General features: G+C 40.1%; 1 protein-coding gene across 1 annotated transcript in view; it reads right to left on the reverse strand.

Annotated features, from left to right (window-relative positions):
• Positions 1-23463, reverse strand: part of ADNP2 (ADNP homeobox 2) — a 62680-nt gene that overhangs the window by 5670 nt on the left and 33547 nt on the right. Inside the window, exon 3 of the mRNA XM_036741597.1 lies at positions 5506-5595. Coding sequence (XP_036597492.1) covers positions 5506-5595 — 90 coding nt within the window. The remainder of the gene's footprint in view (positions 1-5505; positions 5596-23463) is intronic.

A 23463-nucleotide genomic window follows, 5' to 3' on the forward strand; every position in this document is an offset into this window, starting at 1 on the left:
TATTAACAAAAGCATCATGACCAAAAGGAAGATTTTAATCCTGTTTCATTCTCCCTTGGCAAAAAGAGATTTTAGGAAGAACACATTGGAATCCTTCTACAGAATGATGACTAGGATGGTAAGGGGACTGAAACTAAATAGTAGGAGTGAAACAAAAACATTCCATGGAGTACATGAAAAGCTGTTAGATGGAAGAGCTGAACAGCAAGCAATGAAACCAAGGAAATAAGAGTGAGGACTTTTAGTTTTCTCCCAGAATCTCCAGTAAGGGACCTGGAACATAACAAGCATTTAATAAACATTTATTGAATTAATCAAGGAAACGTTCTGCTAAAGAGGTTAACTGATTTGCCTGTGGTAACACGGCTAGTTAAGTGTCTGAGGCCACATCTGAATTCAGCTCTCCGTGACTTCGGGCCCAGGGCTCTATGAAAAGCACCATCTAGCTGCCTCAAAAAATGAAACAATTCCTATTCTCAAGGAGTTTACAATGTAATAGAAAAACAAGTACATATATGAGTCTATATAAAATAAAGAGAGTAAGAAATCAATACAAAGCAATTAGGGCAAGAAAGCACTAGCAACTGAGGGATTAGGAAAGGTTTTATGTAGAAGGTGGTACTTGTATGTGTCTTGAAGGGAGAAAGGGATTCTGAAAAGTGGAAGTGAGCAAAGAGTATATTTTGGGCATAGCAAATAGCTTGTGCAAAGCCAAAGAAATGGGAGATGGAGTGCGTATGTTTGAAATTAAGAGGCTATTTTGGTTAGACTGTAGAGTACAGGAAGGATGATAAACAATGAGGCAGGAAAGACAGATTGTGGCCATGTTAAAACTTTAAAACTAAACTTTAATCTGCTAGGTAGTAAATGAGCAGTGCTGGATTTGGAATTCAGGAAGCCCTAAGTTCAAATCCTGCCTCAGACACTTATTAGGTCTGCTTTTGCTTGACCTTTGCTAAGTCACTTAAACCTCCTCTGTCCCTCATTTGTAAATTGGGGATAGTACCTACCTCCCAGGGTTGTTGTTAAGGATCAAATGAGATGATATGCAACATGCTTTGCAAACAATATAGCATTATAAAAATGCAAACTATTACTTATCTTATAGAGACAATTTCGAAGAGCTAGAAAAGAAGAATAAGTTGTTTTAGTTTGAGATGTCTCTGGAATATAATTAAAAATGTCCAACAGAGGGTTGAGGTGAAAGGAGAAAGGAAATATAGAATGTGTATATATCTACATATATAGATACATACACACACACACACACACTCTCTACAGATACGGGAGTCGTCTGTATAGAGATAATATTTAAACCTGTAGGGGCTGAGATCACCATGAGAGTGTAAAGAGAAAATAGAAGAGGCCCAGGACAAAGTATTAGGGATATACACAAAGGATGTAATATGGATAGCAAGACAACAAAGGAGACTGAGCAACTGTCAGAAAAGTAGGAAAAGAACCAAGAGAGATTGGTATCCTGAAACATCTAAGGACAGTGTGGTCAACACTGTCAATGCAACAGAGAAGTCAAATAGGATGAAGACTGAGAAAAGACCGTTAGAATAGGCAAACAAGAGACTGCTGGTAGATGTGGAGAGAAGAGTTTCAGTTGAGTGATATCTGAAAGTCAGACTGCACAGGTTAAGAAATGAAAAAGTGGCGGCAATGAGTATAGATAGCTTTTCTAGTACAGATGAGAAAGTGTACAGAGTATTGGATGATAACTTGAGGGTAATGTTCCCCTCAAAGGGTTGATGATGAGGGAGACTTAAGCCTACATAAAGAAAGTAGGGAAAGAGTCAGTAATTAGGGAGAAGTTGAATATAACAGAAAGGTTAAATGATTGTGGGAGCAAGCTTTTGGAGAATTGAAGAGGCAAAAGGAGGCTCACAGGTTAAGAGGCTAAGTCTTCAGGAAAAGGTTAGGGAGAGCACAGGTTTGAAAAATATTCTGAGGGAAGCAAAAAGCGGGATAAATCAAAAGGACTATCTTCCTACAATAATGGCCCAGTTGAAGTTAACATGAATTTAAAGTGTACTTCTGTGTGACCTCCCACAACAACATAGGAGTAGGAGCAGAGGATAAGGTGGGAATAATTCAGGACTGAGGTTTAGCATGGGTTATACAGTGGTAGGACAAGGGGTCAAGGGATTCCATGGTTAACTTCAGGATTGAAGTTGGGAAGGGAAGAAAGTGAAGGAGGAAAGGTAAATTAATGGCTTGGGTAAAGTCCCAAACAGCAGAAGGACTGAAAGTCATAATGAAAAGTGATGAGTTTAAAGGGGGTAAGACGATGAGAAGGATGGAATGATGGTGCTTATGGTAAGAGAGGGGAATGTGAGAATTTTTGATTAAGGAAGTAGAATATGGGTAATGGTGAAATCTAGGGTGTGATATAAGGATATTAAGGAACTCCAAGGTTAGGGAGTTTGAGGGAGTATCAACATGGATATTAAGTTCCTTAGTACAGGGAAAAGAGAAGACCATAATGAGCCAGTTATTGAACTGCTTAAGATGGGAGGGAGAATGACCTGTGTAATATTAGAAATCAACTGATATGAGCTGGGAAGTAAATTTTGATACAGAAAATTTCAAGGGAGAAGAGGTTGTTCAACAAAGGAAGCAAAAAGAAAGTCTGCAAACAAACAGCAGCGGGGAGACAGGTAGTATTCTAATTCTACCTCCAAGAACAGTGTATGTGTGTTGGTGGGGTGGGATGGGGAATAGAGGGGCAGGTAAAGGTACATTTAGTTCTTGTGAAGATGAGATGCAGTGTGGTCTGGAAGACATCGGATCTAAATGAACTCAAGTAAATGGAGTAAGATCAAGGTCCAGAATGAAGGAATGTTTGTTCATCATGAAACAAATTCCATGTAGGGGTGGGCAGAGTTGGAGCAGAACAAAAGAATGGTAGGATTGAGAAGAATAGGGGTGGAAGAGTAAGCGATAAGGGTATGGGATGGCCAGGAGCTGAGTAATACAAAGATTAGGAGACAAAGCTCGTGAGAGTCTGTTAGCCATAAGGGTAGCAGCAATGGCAGATGAATAATAATACAATCTCTAAGGGGTGTTGCCAGCAAAAGCCAAGAGCTTAGAGCCTTGGTTTTACCTCCTTCTTTTCCTCACGACTGACTTGGAGAAGAGAGGAGGGAGAAAGGAGTGAAGGCTGGAAAATGGATGAATAACATGGCCACGTTGATCTGATTAGTGAAAAATACAGTGGAACTTTGTACTCTTATTCTAAAAATGACATTGCAAACCTAGATTGCATTAGCTTTGTTTTGCCTGCCCCAACACACTTTGACTCAAAAGTAGACTTTGAGCAAAATTAAAATACCTATCTTTTTCAAGTGAAGTATTCCAGGGGTGGGGAACCTGCAGCCTCGAGGGCACATGTGGCCTTCTAGGTCCTCAAGTGTGGCCCCTTGACTGAATCCAAACATCCCCCTAATAAAAGGGGATGTAAAACTTAGACTCAGTCAAAAGGCCACACCCAAGAACCTAGAGAGCCACAAGAGGCCTCAAGGCCGCAGGTTCCCCTACCCCTGTCCAAAACACTCTTTTCTAGCCACTGCTCCCCTCTGTGTTGTCTCTCCTGTTAGAATGTAAGCACTACAGGGCAGGGACTGTCTTGCTGCTTGTATTGGCATTCCTGGCATATAGTACGTGCTTTAAAAATGCATTTTCATTCATTCATTCTTTATGACATTATTTGGTGCTTGCCATGTCTGCTGCTGTTGTTCATTCATCCTTTGTTCTTGAAGTGGTCAATGACATCACAAGGGTAATATCTTGACTTGCACATAAATTGGATCTGAGTGAGGCAGAACTGCGAAAGTTGTCAGCCTCACTCTCTCTTCCAGAGTCATCAAAATCCAGCGGCAAGACCAAAATCAAGACCACTGATGATGGTCCAGGATTTGGTGGTTGACCTTTGCCATGTCTAATTCTGTTCTCAAAAAAAGTATATGTGATACAGAAGGATGAACTTTCTGTATACTCTTTATTAAGTGGCCTTTCTCCACAGGATCACAGATTTAGCATTTTGCCAATATCCTCAGTTAGAAACGGTTAAGTGAGTTTCCTAGGGTTACAGAGTTAAAAAGAGTCTTGAGTAGCCCATGTTTTTCTATCTTCAAGTCTAGTGGTTCTATCCACTATGCCATACTGCCTGCCTTCCTTCCTTCTAAACCATGCTTTCCCTGATTTTCTTCATATTCACCATTTCCTATCTTCATAATCAAATCACCACTGTCAGAGACTATATTTACTAGACTTGGAAAGTCTTACCAAGTTCTCTGTAGAATTCAAACAATTGGTGAATTGAGGAATAGCTAACCAAAGGATGGCATGTTAATAGAAGAGAATATACAATAAAAAAATTGTTAACTATAAAGTATTCAAAGAAATAAAGAAAGCCTCATATGAAAAACTACAGAGTAAAGAATAAAGAACCAAAAACGTACATATCATGTTGTACACTGTCTTTAGAGGGTGTGGTATGGGACAACTGATAAACTAAATTGGGGTGGGGAGCCTGCAGCCTCAAGTGGCCCAGCCCTTCAGGTCCCTGACTGAATCCAAACTATAAAAGAACAAATCCCCTTAATAAGAGGATTTGTTCTGTAAAACTTGGACTCAGACAAAAGGCCACACCCAAGGACCTAGAAGGCCACAGGTTCCCCATCCCTGATAAATCATTTATACCCCTCATTTTTAAAAATTTCAGACTGCACTCCTATTTTTCTAGTGACTTTCATAACAAAACTTGAGCTGCAATCCCAAAAAACAAAACATCAACTTTCTTTTAACTATGGAAAGAGGTTAAGAGAGGGTCCAACCACATGGTGGTACACTAATTTAACAGGAAGTTTAACACTGTTAAAGAATTATAGTCCTTATCAAGTCATTATAATACACTTTTCCATTGCACTACTTTCCTAAGGTCTCTAAGAGATTACTTCCTTTCAATGAGGCAAAAAATTTTCTCTTGTACTAAGATAATTTGAATGTTTATTATCTCCAGAATTGCTATTCTTATCCATTTACCTACTAGGTATTTAAAACAAATCATGTAAGACTATCCCACACTTTACCATATCACACGATGTAGTCCAGCCTGAAATTTCTTAAATTTTAGGTTACAGAAGACTGACTTCCTTCATTTGGTCAGTACTCAAAAATCTATGTAGAACAACTATACAGTGTCCCAAAAGTCTTGGTGCAGTTTTAAGCTTTAATAGCTTAATATTAAAAACAAAAGCATTAATAGCTTAGAACTGCACTAAGACTTTTGGGACACTCTATTTTGTAGGGGTACACTATATTACCAAATGCCAAAAATGTATGGTTTTCCTTTCCACTTTGGGAAAAACTTATTACCTCTTCATTCACCAACATTCATTCTGGATACATCAGGTATTCTTCATAACTATGGATATATACTTATATCTAACTTTCTGTTTTAAAATAAAGCTTTAAACTCAACTGTCTAGTACATACCTTTCTTTTTCCTGAAGATTCCCAAGGGGAAACATCTTCCCATGACGTATTGTAAAAATATTTCTCTCCAGGATCATAACCTTTAAGGTCCTTTAAAAAAGAAAAAAAATGGTTAACTAAACTAAAAAACTGAAGAAATAAAATCATACATCTGTTTTGATTATCCAAAAAGTAGGCCTTCAACCTAGGTCCATAATATGAAGTAGCACATGTATTTTATTCATAAAGATGCCTTCAACTCAGCTTAATTCACACTTAAACACAATTTTTAAAAGCTGGAATTTCTGGTTCATCAAACCACATTGAACTAGAAAGCTAGGAGTGGGAGGGAGGGGTATGAGAATGTAGTAGATTCTAGAAACGGGTAAATAATAACAAATAACCAACTCCCTTAGAGTAGGGGAAGAAGTAGAAAACTATTAAGTATCAAGATGAATAACTGAAAAAGCACAGCTGTCTAGGGCTATTTAGTGGAGAACAGCTCTACTTAACTCAGAGACCTTAAGAATATCACACAAATTTATATTAAAAAGGATGACCCTGAGTCATGAAGAAAAAGGATAAAGAATATTCATCATATTACTTAAAAAGTAACAAAACACTGTAAAACTATTTCCAGCAAAAATGACTGAAACGAATATGTTAAAACTACAAGGACAGCCGAACAAACTATGGCATATAAATGAAAGGGAATACTATGGAATTGTTAGGAAATGATGAAAGACACTGTGTTTCAGACAAACTTGGAAAGACCTGCAGAGTGAAATGAGTAAGAAAACAATTTATATTATAAAATCAACATTGTAAAAATGAACAAATTTTTAAAGACTTGAACAATTGATTACCACAGCAAGCATAATTCCAGATGAACAGTATTTGTTTTGCCTTGAGTATAATTTCGTTTTATAATTATATGGGTGGTCACATTCCCGGATAATACAATATAAATGAAGTGTTATATGTTGTATTGAAAATAAGGCGCAGCAGAAAGAATGTCTGATCTGGAGTCAGATGACATGAGTTCAATTCAGGCTTCACCAGAACCATTATAGTGTGACCCTGGGAACATCACTTCTATCTGGGCTTCAGTTATAAAATGAGATAATCTCATCCCACTCTAGATCTACTTATCTTGTGTGGTTTGTGGCTGTGTTGTAGTTTGTCCTTTGTTCTCCATGAGGACCATGGCATCAGGAAGATGATACCATGACTTGCAAGTGAAGTAAGTTTAAGTGAGAGAGGGCTGTGCAAAGTCACCAGCCTCACTTTTTTCTCCAGCACCATCTGGGTCCAGTGGCCAGATATAGATCAGAACAACTGGAGATGGCCCAGCAGATCTACATCAAATGTTTTTTAAGACCAGAAGTTCTTAACCTTTTTTGTCCAATGGACCTCTTTGGAAGCCTGCTGAAGTCAATGGATCCTTTTGAAAATGTTTTTCAATGTGTAAGATAAAATGCATATGATTATAAAATCATATCAAAACAATTTTTTAAAAACAAGTTCTCATCCCAAGTTAAGAACCACTGTTCTAGACTGTTTAGGTTTGTTCCCCAAAGGGAAACCTCCAGAGTAACATTTTAAAGATAGATAGCTTCTGCCTTTATCATCATAAGAAATTAAATGTCCCATATTTTAAAAAATTCTATCTTTTCATATTGATGTCTTCTGTTTTTACATCACATTAATTTTCAAATAGCTCTGCCAATACACACACACACACACACACACACACACACGTGTTATCTGTATATATATGTATACATACCTTCTCTTAGAAAGCCATATTTTTTTTTCTAAAGTATTTTTAAGAAAAAATAGGCTCAGATTCAATCTAGCTCAGTAGACTGAATCTGGCCCGCTTGTGAAAACAGGCATCACTAAGGGTGGGATTTCTTAAGGCAACCCATTATGGTGAATCCAATAAACTTTGTCTTTTTTCTTTGGCTGACGAGGCTTGAGTCAAGTTCTTTCGGCAGGACCCGGCGTGTCGGTATTTTGGGGTCTCGAGCACCCCTAGAAACTTATGGTTCCCTACCATCATCATTTTGATTAAACCTCATTTTTTTTTTTTTGGTTCTCTGACCGGGAATACTGCTCATCCCAAGTTCTTCTCCAGTCAAGACTAGAAGGTAAGCCTCTCCTTATCCCAATCCCCTTCTCGCTCTCCAAGCAGTGCTAGGGAATGGGAAAACCCCAGGTACCTTTTTGTGTTTATTCTTTCCTGTCTTGTTTTATTCCTTTTTGAGGCTTACTCCCAGAACCTCCTTGCAGAGGAAGGGACTTCCAGCCCCACAGCCCACAATGGGTCAAACCTCCTCAACACCCCAAAATTCACCCTTGGGCTGTCTTTTACAAAATTGGAAAAAATTTAAGTGCTCTAAAGACTTAAAAAGAAAAAGCTGATATACCTTTGCAATACTGCTTGGCCACAATATCACCTAGAAGGCCATGAAGAGTGGCCTATTTTTGGGACTTCACAACAGAATTATATTGTCAGCAAGAAAGAAAATGGACAGAAATTCCTTACATAATGACCTTTGTGGAGCTCTCTCAGAACCCCGTTCTCAGAAAAGATTCTAAGATGCTCATAGCTAGAGCCCCCCCCAAAGGGGCAATGGGGGTCAACAGGACATTTTGGATAACCCCCTCCTTATGGCCCCCAGGGCTTCAGCCCCAGCCCCTCCTGTTCCCCAACCTCCCTGGAGCATCCTTGTTTCCTGTGCTCCCCCTTCCGTGGGCATCCCCTCCTTCCCTTGGTTTACTGTAGTGCAACCCCTCTCTTTTCCTGCCTCCTTCACAGTCCAAGTCTCCTACCCTGAATCTCCTCCCATGGCCCCTCCCGCCTTGGTGACCCCTGCTCAGGTCCCAGCCAAGGGTCTGGTTGAGGTGCCTCCCTCTGTGGCCCCTTCCCCTAAAGGGACCCCTACTCAGGTTCTGGCCTCATGGCCTGCCCCTATCTCAGGCCCTGCATTATCTACCACCATAGGCCCTACCCCTGAGGCAACTCCTACTCAGGTTCCAGCCTGGAGTCCTGCCCCCACGGCAGTACCTCCTCCCCTGGCCCCTCTCTATGAGGTGGCTCCCACTCAGGTCTCTTTGGTATCTCCCTCTCTGACCCCTACCCCTCCCCTCCTCGGGTACCAGCTGATCTTCTCCCTTGCTAGCCAGATGCCCTGGCCTTGCAGTCTAATCTAGGTCAGCTGGTACCCCCCAGGCCCTCCCTCACCAGAAGCAGGACTTCCTATATCCCTCCCCAAGCTCCAGGTCCCACAGTGCCTTCAAGGCTTTTTTCCCTGAGGGAAGTGCCTGCCTCCCCTACCAGGACAAGGAGAGTGCATGTTCCATTCTCCATTTCAGATCTCATTCAAATTAAAGAAAAACTGGGGAGATACTCAGAAGATCCCACTAAGTTGACTGAGGGTTTTAGGAATCTGTCCCTACAATCTGAACTTTCTTGGTGTGATTTGCATATCCTTTTCTCTACCTGTTGTACCACTGAGAAGAGGATGATCTGGGAACAGGCCCCAAAATTTGGGGATCGTTTAGCTAGCAATAACCCCATAAAATATCCCCCAGGTACAGCTGCTATACCCACTAGGGACCCATGATGGGATTACCAAAAGAGTGAAGACAGGAGAAAGAGAGACCATATGATAATTTGCCTGTTACAAGGCCTAAGAACTGCATTTCAAAAGCAAATAAATTTTCAAAAAATTAGGGAGATTTCTCAGAGAGAAAAGGAAAACCCTGCTCTTTTCCAAGCCTGACTAGTAGAAGCTATTAAGAAGTATACAAATTTGGATCCTGACTATATTGAAGGGGTGGCAATACTTTAACATATATTTAATTAATCAGTCTGCTCCAGACATTAGGAAGAAACTGCAGAAATTGGCAATGGGACCCCAAACACCTCAGGCCCATTTTCTGGACGTGGCCTTTGGAGTTTTAGAGATCTGGTTGCAGCAGAGGAAAGAAAACGCAGGGAAAGAGCTAGAGACAAAGAACACGCTCAATTCTTGGCTGCTGCCATGGCCAGGAAAAGACCCAAGGAGCGCCCCTCCAGGGGGCCCCCTTGGAGGAAGCCCTGCAACTTGGGCAGTGGGGAAACCTGCTTTCGATGCCACAAGGAGGGTCACTGGTCCAGGGAGTGCCCCTCTAGGGCATCCTGCTGGAGGAAGCCTCCAGGATCCACGCCTCCAGGACCATGCCCAGCATGTAACCAGGAGGGACATTGGAGGAAGGATTATCCCCGAGGTTGGAGAAGTGGTAGAGCCTCCTCCCAGTACCCTGTCCTCCAGTCTTCTCAAGACTCAGGAGGAGGGGAAAGCCTGGGGCTTGGCAGTGCTCCCACTTTATCCACCTCTCTCACGGAGCCCTGAGCAAAACTGAGGCTAAAGTTAAGGTTACCCACTTTATCACAGCTATGTTCTCTTGTTTTAACTAACTGCTCTGGCCCTACATGCCCCTCGACCCATTGGGTCATGGACATCAAGGATCTCTTGTTTGAACACTTCTTTTCTGGCCCTGCCCCCTTGTTGGGAAGGGCCCTGATGGTGAAATTGGGAAGCCAATTTTCTCTAGTTAAACCTCATAACTCCCTTTTCCCTCTGATTACCAGACCTCCCCATGTTCCCTCAGAGGTGTGGGAGAGGGCTGAGCCAATTGTTTGGGATCTGGGAATTCCTGGGCAAGCTTCTTCTGCTACCCCAGCCACAGTTCCCCTCCATCACCTTCAATATCCAATTAAGCCCAAGGCCTGGGAGGGACTGCAACCATTAATTGCCACTCAAGGCCCTGACTCACTCCCTCTAGAGTGGGGCCCTGAACCAGCACAAGCTTTTGAGACTTTGAAAACAAAACTGACCACCACTCCAGCATTAGCTCGACCTAATCTAGAAAAACCTTTCACTTGGTACGTTGATGAAAGGAGAGGACAGGCTTTGGGAATCCTAACCCAGTCCTTAGGACCTGACCCCAGGCCAGTTGCCTGTTTTTCGAAACAATTAGACTCCATGGCTGCTACAGCCACTCTAATTAAGCAAGCTTCTAAACCTCTAGCACACCAGCCTTTAGAAGCTCTGACTCCCCATAGAGTTCAGAGCATCCTAGAAGCAGATGGCCACCAGTGGCTAGTTAACCACAGGCTCACCAAATATCAAGCCTTGCTCTTAGATACCCCTGACCTAATTTGGATGTGCTACACACTCCTGAACCCCGAAGCAGTGTGGTACACAAAACAAGTGATTAGGGGAGCTAGGTACGAAATAGTCATCTTTAATAACCTCCAAGGAAATCGTCCTTTCTCTATACTCCTATACTGTCTGTTTGGTTGTTTGCTTAACCTCCTTGCCAGGTGTATCTCCTCCAGGCTCCAAGCCATCAACTACCAGATAACTGCTCAGACTATGTACCCCTTGAACTGGACCCATCGAGACAGGGACAGCTCTATGCCCCTGGCCAGCAGGAAGCAATTTCAGAAACTGAGACCTTCATCCCCGACCCCAAAAGAATTTGGGTCCCATTTGTTTGAGGGGGGAATGATGAGGGCACAGTCTCTGGGAGCCCCCTTGAACTCTCCTTGAATCTTCCGACAAGATCTGGCCTTCCCCTAAGGCCATAAGCCTTACATTATCTTTAGGCCCAAATCTCTACCTAGCCTTGCCCTTTGTTGTCCAGCTACTTCCCACCCTTGATACTATCAATATTCATTCCTTTAGCTACTTTCCACCCTTAATCCCATTTTCTTGCTTCCTGGAGTCTGACCTCATCTCCTCCTTAGACTCCTCCTCGAGACACTCCCTAAAGCCCTCCTCTAGTCACCCCAGACCATCCTTCAATCCCTCCTACAATCTTTGTGTATATAACCTCCATCTTGCCTCCATGAAGGAGCTCAGATTCAATCTAGCTCAGTAGATTGAATCTGGCCCGCTTGTGAAAACAGGCGTCACTAAGGGTGGAATTTCTTAAGGCAACCTGTTAAGGTGAATCCCTAATAAACTTTGTCTTTTTCCTGTGGCCCAAAAAAAAAAAAAGCAGTCAGGGGGGCGGAGCCAAGATGGCAGCTGGAAAGAAGGGACTAGCATGAGCTCCCCTCTGAGTCCCTCCAAAAACCTATAAAAAATGGCTCTGAATCAATTCTAGAACTGCAGAACCCACAAAATAGCAGAGGGAAACAGGGCTCCAGCCCAGGACAGCCTGGATGGTCTCTGGGTGAGATCTATCCTGCACGGAGCTGGGAGAAGAGCAGAGCCCAGCATGGGCGGCGCGGCACGGACCAACCAGACCAGGAGCCGGGAGGAGCGTGCCCTAGCGCTCTGAATCACTGAGCTGCAGCAGTTACCAGACTTCTCAACCCACAAACACCAAAGAAAACAGAGAAGGTTAGTGGGAAAAGCTGCTGCGGACAGAATGAAAGTTTGTGGTTTGGCCACCAAGCCGGGGGCAAAGGAGGTGGGGCAGCTACAGAAGTACAACTGCAGTTGCTTCTGGCCCCAGGCCCACCTGGTGGGAGGAATTAAGGGGCGGATCAGAGCAGGAGTGAAGAGCCTGCTGAAGATCCAGTCTGGGTTGGGGGTTCTTGGGGAAGGAGGAGTGCTGGTGGGGCAAAGCTGGCGCACCCCCAAGCTTGGAACATAGTTCTCCTAACTTTACAAGCAGTCATACCCCACCGAAAAACTCAAGGGTCAAGTTAGTTGGTTGGGAATATGGCCAGGCAGCGAAAACGCACCCAGATTCAGTCTCAGACTTTGGAAGCTTTCTTTGGTGACAAAGAAGACCAAAACATACAGCCAGAAGAAAGTCAACAAAGTCAAAGAGCCTACAACAAAAGCCTCCAAGAAAAACATGAACTCATCTCAGGCCATGGAAGAGCTCAAAAAGGATTTGGAAAAGCAAGTTAGAGAAGTAGAGGAAAAATTGAGAAGAGAAATGAGAAGGATGAGAGAAAACCAGGAAAAACAAGTCAATGACTGGCTAAAGGAGACCCAAAAAAAATACTGAAAAATATACTGAAGAAAACAACACCTTAAAAAATAGACTAACTCAAATGGCAAAAGAGCTCCAAAAAGCCAATCAGGAGAAGAATGCCTTGAAAGGCAGAATCAACCAAATGGAAAAGGAGGTCCAAAAGACCACTGAAGAAAATTCTACCTTAAAAATTAGATTGGAGCAAGTGGAAGCTAGTGACTTTATGAGAAATCAAGACATTATCAAACAGAACCAAAGAAATGAAAAAATGGAAGACAATGTGAAATATCTCATTGGAAAAACCACTGACCTGGAAAACAGATCCAGGAGAGAGAATTTAAAAATTATTGGACTGTCTGAAAGCCATGATCGAAAAAAGAGCCTAGATATCATCTTTCAAGAAATTATCAAGGAGAATTGCCCTGATATTCTAGAGCCACAGGGCAAAATAGAAATTGAAAGAATCCACAGATCACCTCCTCAAAGAGATCCCAAAAAGAAATCTCCTAGGAATATTGTCACCAAATTCCAGAGCTCCCAGATCAAGGAGAAAATACTACAAGCAGCCAGAAAGAAACAATTTGAGTACTGTGGAAACAAAATCAGAATAATCCAAGATCTGGCAGCTTCTACATTAAGAGATCGAAGGGCTCGGAATATGATATTCCAGAGGTCAATGGAGCTAGGATTAAAACCAAGAATCACCTACCCAGCAAAACTGAGTATCATGCTCCAAGGCAAAATATGGATTTTCAATAAAATAGAGGACTTTCAAGCTTTCTCAGTGAAAAAACCAGAGCTGAATAGAAAATCTGACTTTCAAACACAAGAATCAAGAGAAGCAAGAAAAAGAACAAGAAAAAGAAATTGCAAGGGACTTACTAAAGTTGAACTGTTTTGTTTACATTCCTACATGGAAAGATGATGTGTATGATTCATGAGACCTCAGTATTAGAGTAGCTGAGGGGAATATGCATATATATATATATGTTTATGTATATGTGAGTGTGTATGTATGTATATATGTATGTGTGTGTATATATATAGAGAGAGATAGAGAGAGAGAGAGAGAGAGAGTGAGCACAGGGTGAGTTGAAGATGAAGGGAAGATACCTAAAAGAAATAAAATCAAATTAAGGGATGAGAGAGGAATATATTGAGAGAGGGAGAAAAGGAGAGATAGAATGGGGTAACTTATCTCGCATAAAAGTGGCAAGAAAAAGCAGTTCTGTAGGAAGAGAAGAGAAGGCAGGTGAGGGGGAATGAGTGAATCTTGCTCTCATCAGATTTGACCTGAGGAGGGAATACCATACATACTCAATTGGGTATCTTACCCCACAGGAAAAAAGGAGGAAGAAGATTAAAAAAAGGGGGGATGATGGAAGGGAGGGCAGATGGGGGTGGAGGTAATCAAAAACAAACACTTTCGAAAGTGGACAGGGTCAAGGGAGAAAATTCAATAAAGGGGGATAGGTTAGGAAGGAGCAAAATATAGTTAGTCTTTCACAACATGAGTATTGTGGAAGGGTTTTACATAATGATACACATGTGGCCTATGTTGAATTGCTCGACTTCTTAGGGAGAGTGGGTGGGAAGGGAAGAAGGGAGAGAATTTGGAACTCAAAGTTTTAAAAACAGATGTTCAGAAACAAAAAAAAAAGTTTTTGCATGCAACTAGAAAATAAGATACACAGGCAATGGGGCACAGAAATTTATCTTGCCCTACAAGAAAGGAAGGGAAAAGGGGATGGGAGGCAGGTGGGGTGACAGAAGGGAGGGCTGACTGGGGAACAGGGCAACCAGAATATACGCCATCTTGGAGTGGGGGGAGAGGGTAGAAATGGGGAGAAAATTTGTAATTCAAACTCTTGTGAAAATCAATGCTGAAAACTAAAGATATTAAATTAAAAAAATGTTAATTAAAAAAAAAGCAGTCAGTAAAACTAACCAACTCACTGAGAGTGTCTGGGTGGCCTGTCTTTTCACACATTTTCCATAAAATCTCTAGGAATTATGATCTCATTTCAAATTACATTTATTAATAACAATTTCTATCACTATAACCTCAAATAACATGTTAAAATATTTATATTCAAAGCATAATAACAGTATACATAAAAGTATACATGATTCATAAGAATGGTATCACATGAAAAAGTTTTGATTTTGTAGCTGCGCCTTAATTGACATATAAATAAAACTTGGGATTCCTTCAAAGTACTTTGAATAAAGTCTTCAAAGTCTACTTTCCCTCAACCCATGGCTTACAATATTTTACTTTTTTCTACTTCTTATTTTAGGATTCTAAGTTTTCACAAGTTTCTTACTGGTTTTATTACTTTTGGGTTAAGTCAACACTAGATTAAAATAAATGAGCTTTGTTATCTATAGCATCCAAACAACTACTGAGGCACCAACATGAAAACCTAAACTGATCTCTATATTTTAGAAACAGGTAAAGGTAGTTGTATGTGGACTATTAACAACATCACTCTATCGTAGCATAACCCTAGTTATGGGATGTGGACTACAAAAGTGGCAACATAGATTTTAAAAAATAGTTTCCAAACATCTATACTACTAAACAAGGGCATAATGGGCTATTTTACTTTTTAAATATATAGGTAGCTAAGTATTATTCACAGTATACTCACTTTTCAGTAACTTCCTAAAATATTACAAAATTCTGGACTTCACAACTTGGAAATGGTTCATGAGTGAAATCAAGATAACTTTAATATAAGGAAGACAACAAAAATCAAAGACAGTTACATGCTTATGTACTGTGGGTATTTTTATCCAGACTTCATTTTGAGATAACATGAGTAAAATACAGCATGATACAACATATTTAGAATATTTTGTTCTGACTACACTCTAAAATAAATAGACATGCTCCGCAGATAAAACTGGTAGACAGGCAGTTGAAGTAGACTGAATTCTTGATATACAGTCAGGATGAACTGAATTTGAACCCTGCCTCTGACACTTAGAATTCTTCATCTATAAAATCAATATAAAATACCACTTGTAATAAGCATCTACCTCCAAAGGGTTATGAAATTCAGATGAGGTAATGGAGTACTTCATTAGATCTGGTCTGCCAACTTAAAATTTTGAGGGCCTAAATTTTGACAAGCCATTAAGTTAAGTGCTAGAGATATAGAAAAAACACTCTCTTAATGAGCTTATATTTTACTGAGTGTTGCAAGAAGAGATATAATCCATAGCCATACCCACACCCTCCTAAGTATCTAGTTAGGAAGAACACTAATAGCTTGAGAGGATGGAGTTTGTACAAATTCAGGAAAGGCTGCATAGATGAGGTGACATCTGAGCTGAGCTCAGAACAGAGCCAAATATTTTAAGTGGGTTAGGTGAAAAAGTGCATTTCAGGTGTGGTGGACAGCTTCTGTAAAGGCATACCGGTGGAAGACAGACTGTCAACTATTTCTAGACATAAATCCTGTTTGAGAACTTGTGTTGGTAACCAAAAATTTTGCTTTATACCATCATGCTTCTCTGTGGCCTCCTGGTTACTCTTGTGAGGCGGACTTATTGGGCCTGGAAACTTTTGATCAAAATATCAAAATGGGGATGCTGGTCTGTGGGTTGGTTACTGTGGAGCCTAAATATATGCTTTGATTCTTCTGCCTCCTACTTTGAGAATTCCTTATATCCTGCGGTTCTGAACCTTTCAGACATATATATGATTCTTTTTGAAATTATAAATTCTGCCCTCATACTACAGAACTGAAAACAGGCGCCTTATTGACATCAATGAATACAACTGGCCACAACTTACCAAGTAACTGTAGCTCTGACACATCTCTTATATGGATATCTGTTTGCTGTGCCAGTACAATATAATCCATGAAGACAGCACCTAAATATAAGCCATGTGTTGCTGTGTCACCCATCTTCCCCACCTACCCCACACAGCCTGTATATTGGACTATGCTTGGTAGCCATCCCAGGAAGTTGTCATTCACCAGAAAGGTAAGTTTGTGATGATACATCCAGTAATGCACATCCAATCAAGGCAGAGGATTAAGACTCCATCCCATTACCCTGGGGTATGTTTTAGAGCTACACACTTTACAATAGATATTAAAATAGATGGACTTAAGTACTTATGTTATAAACACTGTATTAGCCAGAAATATAAGGATGAAAACCAAACAGTCCCTGCCCTCAAGGATCCAACATTCCCCTGGGTAGAATATAGTTTAACACATAAATAAACAAAGAAGTTAACAATTATGTAGCACTTTCATATTTGCAAAAGTACTTCACATATCCCATTTGACCCTCATAATAACCCTGTGAGACAGGTGCTTTTACTAACCCCATCCTAAAGGTGAAAGTAAGGAACACAGAGGTGAAGTGACTTATCCAGAGTCAGCTACCAGAAGCAGGGTTCAAATTCAGATACTCTTGCCACCAACAGGAGTTTTCTATCTAGCTAAGTGCTCATTTAACCTTTGTTTGAAGGCCTTTAATAAAGAACAATGCTAAGATCCCTTGATAACTGAAGAAGCCACAAAGGCATTGAAGAATAAGAATCACTGATACAGGAATCAAATCTAGTATGCACAGTCTACTAAAACTGTGAAAAAGAAGTAGGTAACTGATACCAGCTTGCTTAATAGTACAATAGTGGAGTGTCAACAACTTCCAACCAGTAAATCTTGTCAGCCATACATTGTTTACCTACACCCAATCTGCCTCCCTATAATGGTATCACTTCCTCAAGAAAAAGGCAAAAGACTGATCAGTGCCTAGGCATATACAATGAGTAAGCCAAGTGAAAGGCATTCCCAGTAGAGCACTCATATGGTTAGTTAACTTCCAAGAAGGGACTTCAATTTTTAAAACTTTTCTAAGCATTTATGTGGACTACAGCCTTCCTAACGCACTAACCAGTAGCTCTTATCTTCTATAATTCAGCATAACTGGCATACCAAATGTTTGAAATGTGAATAAGTAGAAAAAAAACAGGTCAACCTAAAAGTGGATTTTGCTTCTGGCTTAGAACAGGCCTAACTCAGATCAGTCCAGTCCAGTCCAATCTTTCAAGATGAGGATGGAATGAATTCAAACTTTTGTGTACCATATAATACAATAAAAAATATACAATTACTAAAAGCAAATGCTGCTCCCCTCCACCCATAACATTTACCAAGGTAACAATGTTGGGTAAGAAAAGTAGCCTATAGCGCAGTGGGAACTGCCTGATTTAAGAAATGTTAAGCCCTACAAAGGCATATTCCTAATCTTCCACTCCAAAACAATTCAGAGATGGCCTCCTTGCCTCCTTAAAAGGAACCATCTTAGCATACATATAAAAAAAATGTTAACTACCACTAGTAAAATGAAAGATTTCAGGCAAACATAGCTTCCTGAGAAACCTCCGCCAACAATGAAGAATGCCATATGAAACAAAGATTTAATAAAATCAAAAGAAACAGCAATGAGCTTCTCTATTCCATAAAGTATACCAGAAAATGGGTACTGAACTCAGCATGATTTCCACTCAAGGCCATTTCAGATGTCTAGGCCAAAAGCAGAGGACCTTCTCAAAGACATACACAAAGAAACAAGGTCAAGGCTAGAGCAGGCAGGTTACCTGAAGGAAAGGACTGAAGCAGCAGGATAAGGCAGTGGGAGGGGATTGGTTCCGCCTTTTTCTTTGCAAGAGGAAGGAAAGCCAGGAAAAAAAAAGCTAAAAGAATGAAAAGGAAAATACTAATAACCACAAGCATGAATGTGATTGAGGTGACCTCACCCATAAAACCAAATATCTCACTCAAAATAAAAATTTACACAGGTACATGCTTATTGGGTTTGTCTAATGTAACCTTCCAATGAGACAATCAAATGGCTAAGAACTGAGACTGGAATCAAAAGGCCCTCCGTAAATTAAAGAACCTCATGAATTCAGCCAACAAGATGACAGAAATGTCCTAGTCCTGAAGGTTATTTATGGAAACAGGGGGGTTTTATGATGTCAGTCCAGGACCAGGTCACTGCCACTACTGCCATAATCACAGAAGGATTATTCTTAATGAGTCCCGGATAGAGATGAAGGCAGATATGCAATGAAATGAGAGAAGCTATACCACACATATTGCTGGCTACAAAAATTTAGCTCCTTCAAAGTACTTATCAAAGTATGGCCTAGTCGGTTTCCAGAAGAAATCAAAGCTATCAATAATTATTTGAAATTTTAAAAGCTCGTTAAAAGTTATAGAAATGCAAATGTAAATTGAGGCACCACCTCCTGACTATCAGATTGGCTAACATAAAAGGAAAGATTTTTACAAATGCAGGAGGGGATGTGGAAAAATAGGTACACAAATGAATGGTTAGTAGAGTTGTGAACTGGTCCAACCATTCTGGAGAATGATTTGGAATTATGACCAAAGAGCTTCTAAAACTATGCGCACCTGTTGACCTAGCAATACCACTATTAGTTCTATACCCCAAAGAAATTTTTAAAAAAAATGAAAAAGACTCATGTGTCTAAAAATATTTCTTATGCCATTTCTTTTTGCGACAGCAAAGAACTAGAACCTGAGGTTATGCCCACGAATGATTGAATAAGCAGTGGTATGTGACTGATCACATACTGTAAGAAATGAAGGGGATGGTTTTAGAAAAACTTAAGAAGACTTACATGAACTAATGCAAAGTGTGCAGAATGAGGAAAATACTGTACACAGTAAACAATATTTAAAGATAATCAACTGTGAAAAACTAAGCTACTCTGATCAATACAATGATCCATGATAATTCCAAAGGGTTCATGACAAATGCTACCCACTTCCACCATAAATGCAAATTTAAGCATATTTTCTCTTTATTTTTCATGTGTTTCCCCCCTCATATCATGACTAAAGTGGAAATATTTTGCATGACTTCTCATGTATAATGGATGCCATATTTCTTATCTCCTAAATGGGTGGAGAAAGAGAATTTAAAAAGGCAAATAAAAATTTAAAAATAAAAAGCAAGAGTGAAGCCAGGGGGTGGAGCCAAGATGGCCGGGTGAAAACAGCATCTTACCAGAGCTCTCTCACAAGCTCTGCTGGATACCTATAAAAAAGTGAATCTGAGCAGATCTGAGGGAGTCAGAAGTTGCTAGCAGTCTGAGTGGGGCAACTTTACAAGCCAGGAGGGTCCGAAAGGTCAACTGGACAGATCTGGAGGCTGGGAGAGCACTCAGCATGTGTAGCTGCACCAGACAGCACCAAAGTGGAAGCACCTGTGAAATCCAGCCAGCCACCCAGGTTGGGAGTAAGCTGGGCGCCTGAAACCAGCAGAGATTCTCAGGCCCCCCAACACAGGATGGCAGTCTGTAGAAGCGATGAGAGGCAGCAGCGCAATGCCACAAGTCCTAAGGCATGCAGCCCAAATGTATGAAACTCCTCTTCTTGAACTTCCTGGAGACATAATGGCCAGGTAAATAGCTCTAATCCCTCCCCACTGACCCAGAGAATTCCTCAGAGAAAAAACGCTTGAATAGAGGGGACAGAAGTGGGGCTTCAGTGACTGAGCAGTGGGAGTTCCTGAGTCCCAGAGGGGCAGAGCCAGCAGGAGTCAACACCAGGAGCACAGACTTACACTTGCACCCCCAGGGGAAGTGGCAGACACCAGCACAAACAAAAAACAGCTGAGACCATTGCGGAAGAGCCACAGTGCTGGAGAGCAGCCCCAGGGGAAGAAGATTCTTCAGGCAGCCAGACCCCTCCCCCACACCTCAGGAAACTGAAGGCTATAATACACAAAGCTAGTAGCTAGACTCACAATCCCCAGAACAAGAAATCTGGGACAGAGAGCACTGAGCCCCCCAAAGCAGAAATTCACGGTAAAGCCAAGAAAAAGCTAACCAACACGAAGAAGAACACAAAAAACCTGAGGACCATTGGTTCTTTTTATGGAGACAGGCATGATCAAAATACCAATTTGGAAGAGGATAGCATTGACACTATACCCACATCTGATACCTCAAAAGGGAATGCGAACTGGTCTCAAGCCCAAAAGCATTACTGGAAGAGCTAAAGGAGGATTTTAAAAACCAAATTAGAGAGGTAAAAGAAAAAATGGGGGAAAAAAAAAACCATTGATGAAATCAAGTCCTTAAAAAATAAAATTGAGAAAATGGCTATGGAGATTCAGAATCTAAATAGAGAAAAATGACACCCTGAGAGGTAAAATCAACCAACTGGAAAAGGAGACTCAAAAGCAAAAGGAAGACAGCAACTCTTAAAAATTAAAATTGAGCAAGTGGAAGCTAATGACTCTATGAGGCATCAAGAAGTAGTCAAACAAAATGTAAAGAATAAAAAATAGAAGAAAATGTGAAATACCTGATTGGAAAAACAACTGACCTGGAAAATATATCCAGGAGAGACAATTTAAAAATCATTGGTCTACCGGAAATCCACGATGAAAAAAAGAGCCTTGACAGTATCTTTGAAAAAATTATCAAAGATAACTGCCCAGAGGTCCTAGAACCAGAGGGTAAAATAGTCATTGAAATAATCTACTGATCACCCCCTGAAAGAGATTCCAAATTGAAAACACCAAGAAATATTATAGCCAAATTTCAGAATTACAAAGTCAAAGAGGAAATACTTCAAGCAGCCAAAAAGAAACAATTCAAATATCGTGGAACTATAGTCAGGATCATGCAGGATCTTTCAGCTTCTACATTAAATAACAGGAGAAATTGGAATATGATATTCCGAAGGACAAAGGAGCTGGGTCTACAACCAAAGATAACTACCCAGCAAAAATGAGCATAATTTTTCAGGCAAGGAGATGGACATTCAACGAAATAAGGGAATTCCAGACCTTCCTGATGAAAAGGCCAGAACTCAATGGAAGATTTGATCTTCAAACATAAAACTCAAGAGAGACATAAAAAGGTAAACAGGAGGGAAAACCCCACAAACCCTACTAATCAATAAGGGCAAATTATTTACATCTTTATATAGGATTGTATCATCTTATGTATGCTATATATACATATATATTATATATATGTTAATCTTGAGAATAGTACAGTTATTATGACAATTGAAAGGGATACACACAGACTGTGAAGTCTGTATAAAATAACTATATAAAGAGATGTAAGGGGAGCATTATGGGAGAAGAGGTAAGGAGGTAGTAGAAAAGGGTAAATTACATCAAATGAAGAGGCACAAAAACACATCATAGTAGAGGGAAAGAAAGGAGGGAGAAGAGCAGTACTTGAGCTTTACTCTCATTGGATCTGGTTCAAGAAGGGAATAACATACCGGGATAAGTATAGAAATCTAACTTGTCCTACAGGCAGTAGGAGGTAAAAGGGGAGAAAAAAAGGAGGGTGGTGGTCAGAAGGGAGGGAAGAAGTAGCAAGGGAGGAGAATCAAGAGGAAGGGTAAACTGAGGAAGGCAGTGATCAAAAGCAAAACTTTGTTGAGAAGTGGAAGGGGAAAGGGAGAAATAAAAGCGTAAATAGGGGGGAAATAGGATGGAGAAAAAGACACAGATAGTAATCATAACTGTGAATGGGATGAACTCTCCCATAAAACAGAAGCAGATAGCAGAATGGATTAAAAACCATAACCCTACAATATGCTGTTTACAAGAAACACATTTTAAACAGGGGGATACACACAAGGTAAAGGTAAAAGGCTGGAGTAAAATATATTGCACTTCAGCTAAAGTAAAAAAAAGCAGGGGTAGCAATCCTAATCTCAGACAAAGCAAAAGTAAAGATAGATTTAATTAAAATAGATAAGGAAGGACACTACATCCTGCTAAAAGGCACCATAAACAATGAAGCAATATTATTGTTTAACATATATGCACCAAGTGGTATGGCATGCAAATTCCTAGAGGAGAGGTTAAGGGAGTTACAGGAAGAAATAGACAGCAAAACAATAATAATGGGAGACCTCAACCTCCCCCTCTCTAAACCTGATAAATCTAACCTCAAAAGAAATAAGAAAGAAGTTAAGGAGGTAAACAGAATTTTAGAAAAGGCAGATATGATAGACCTCTGGAGAAAACTGAATGGGATAAAAAGGAATATACTTTCTTCTCAGCGGTACATGGCACATACTCAAAAACTGACCATGTACTAGGGCATAAAAGCCTCACAATCCAGTGCAGAAAGGCAGAAGTAGTCAAAGCATACTTTTCAGATCACGATGCAATAAAAATTATTTGTAATGAAGAACCATGGAAAAATAAGCTAAAAATTAATTGGAAACTAAATAATCTAATTCTAAAGAATGAGTGGACCAGAGAACAAATCAGAGAAACAATTAATAACTTCATTCAAGAGAATAGCAATAATGAGACAACATACCAAAACTTATGGGATGCAGCAAAAGCAGTTCTTAGGGGAAGTTTTATATCTCTAAATGCTTACATGAATAAAATAGAGAAAAAGCAGATCAATGAATTGGGCATGCAACTGAAAAAGCTAGAAAAAGAACAAATTGAAAATCCCCAACTAAATACCAAATTAGAAATACTGAAAATCAGGAGAGAGTAATAAAATTGAAACCAAGAAAACTATTGAATTAATAAATAAAACAAAGAGCTGGTTTTATGAAAAAAAAAAACAAAACAAAACAAAACAATAAAATTGATAAACCTTTGGTCAATTTGAAAGAAGAAAATCAAATTACCAGTATCAAAAATGAAAAGGGTGAATTCACCTCTAATGAAGAAGAAATCAAAACAATAATTAGTAATTATTTTGCCCAATTGTATGCCCATAAATTTGAAAACCTTAGGGATATGGATGAATATCTACAAAAACATAAATTTCCCAGGTTAACAGAAGAGGAAGTAAAATTTCTAAATAACCCCAACTCAGAAAAAGAAATTGAGTTAGCCATCAATGAACTCCCTAGGAAAATGTCTCCAGGGCCAAATGGTTTTACATGTGAATTTTATCAAACATTTAAAGAACAATTAATTCCT

The sequence above is a fragment of the Trichosurus vulpecula genome, chromosome 1, assembly GCF_011100635.1.
Source record: "Trichosurus vulpecula isolate mTriVul1 chromosome 1, mTriVul1.pri, whole genome shotgun sequence".
Classification (NCBI taxonomy): Eukaryota; Metazoa; Chordata; class Mammalia; order Diprotodontia; family Phalangeridae; genus Trichosurus; species Trichosurus vulpecula.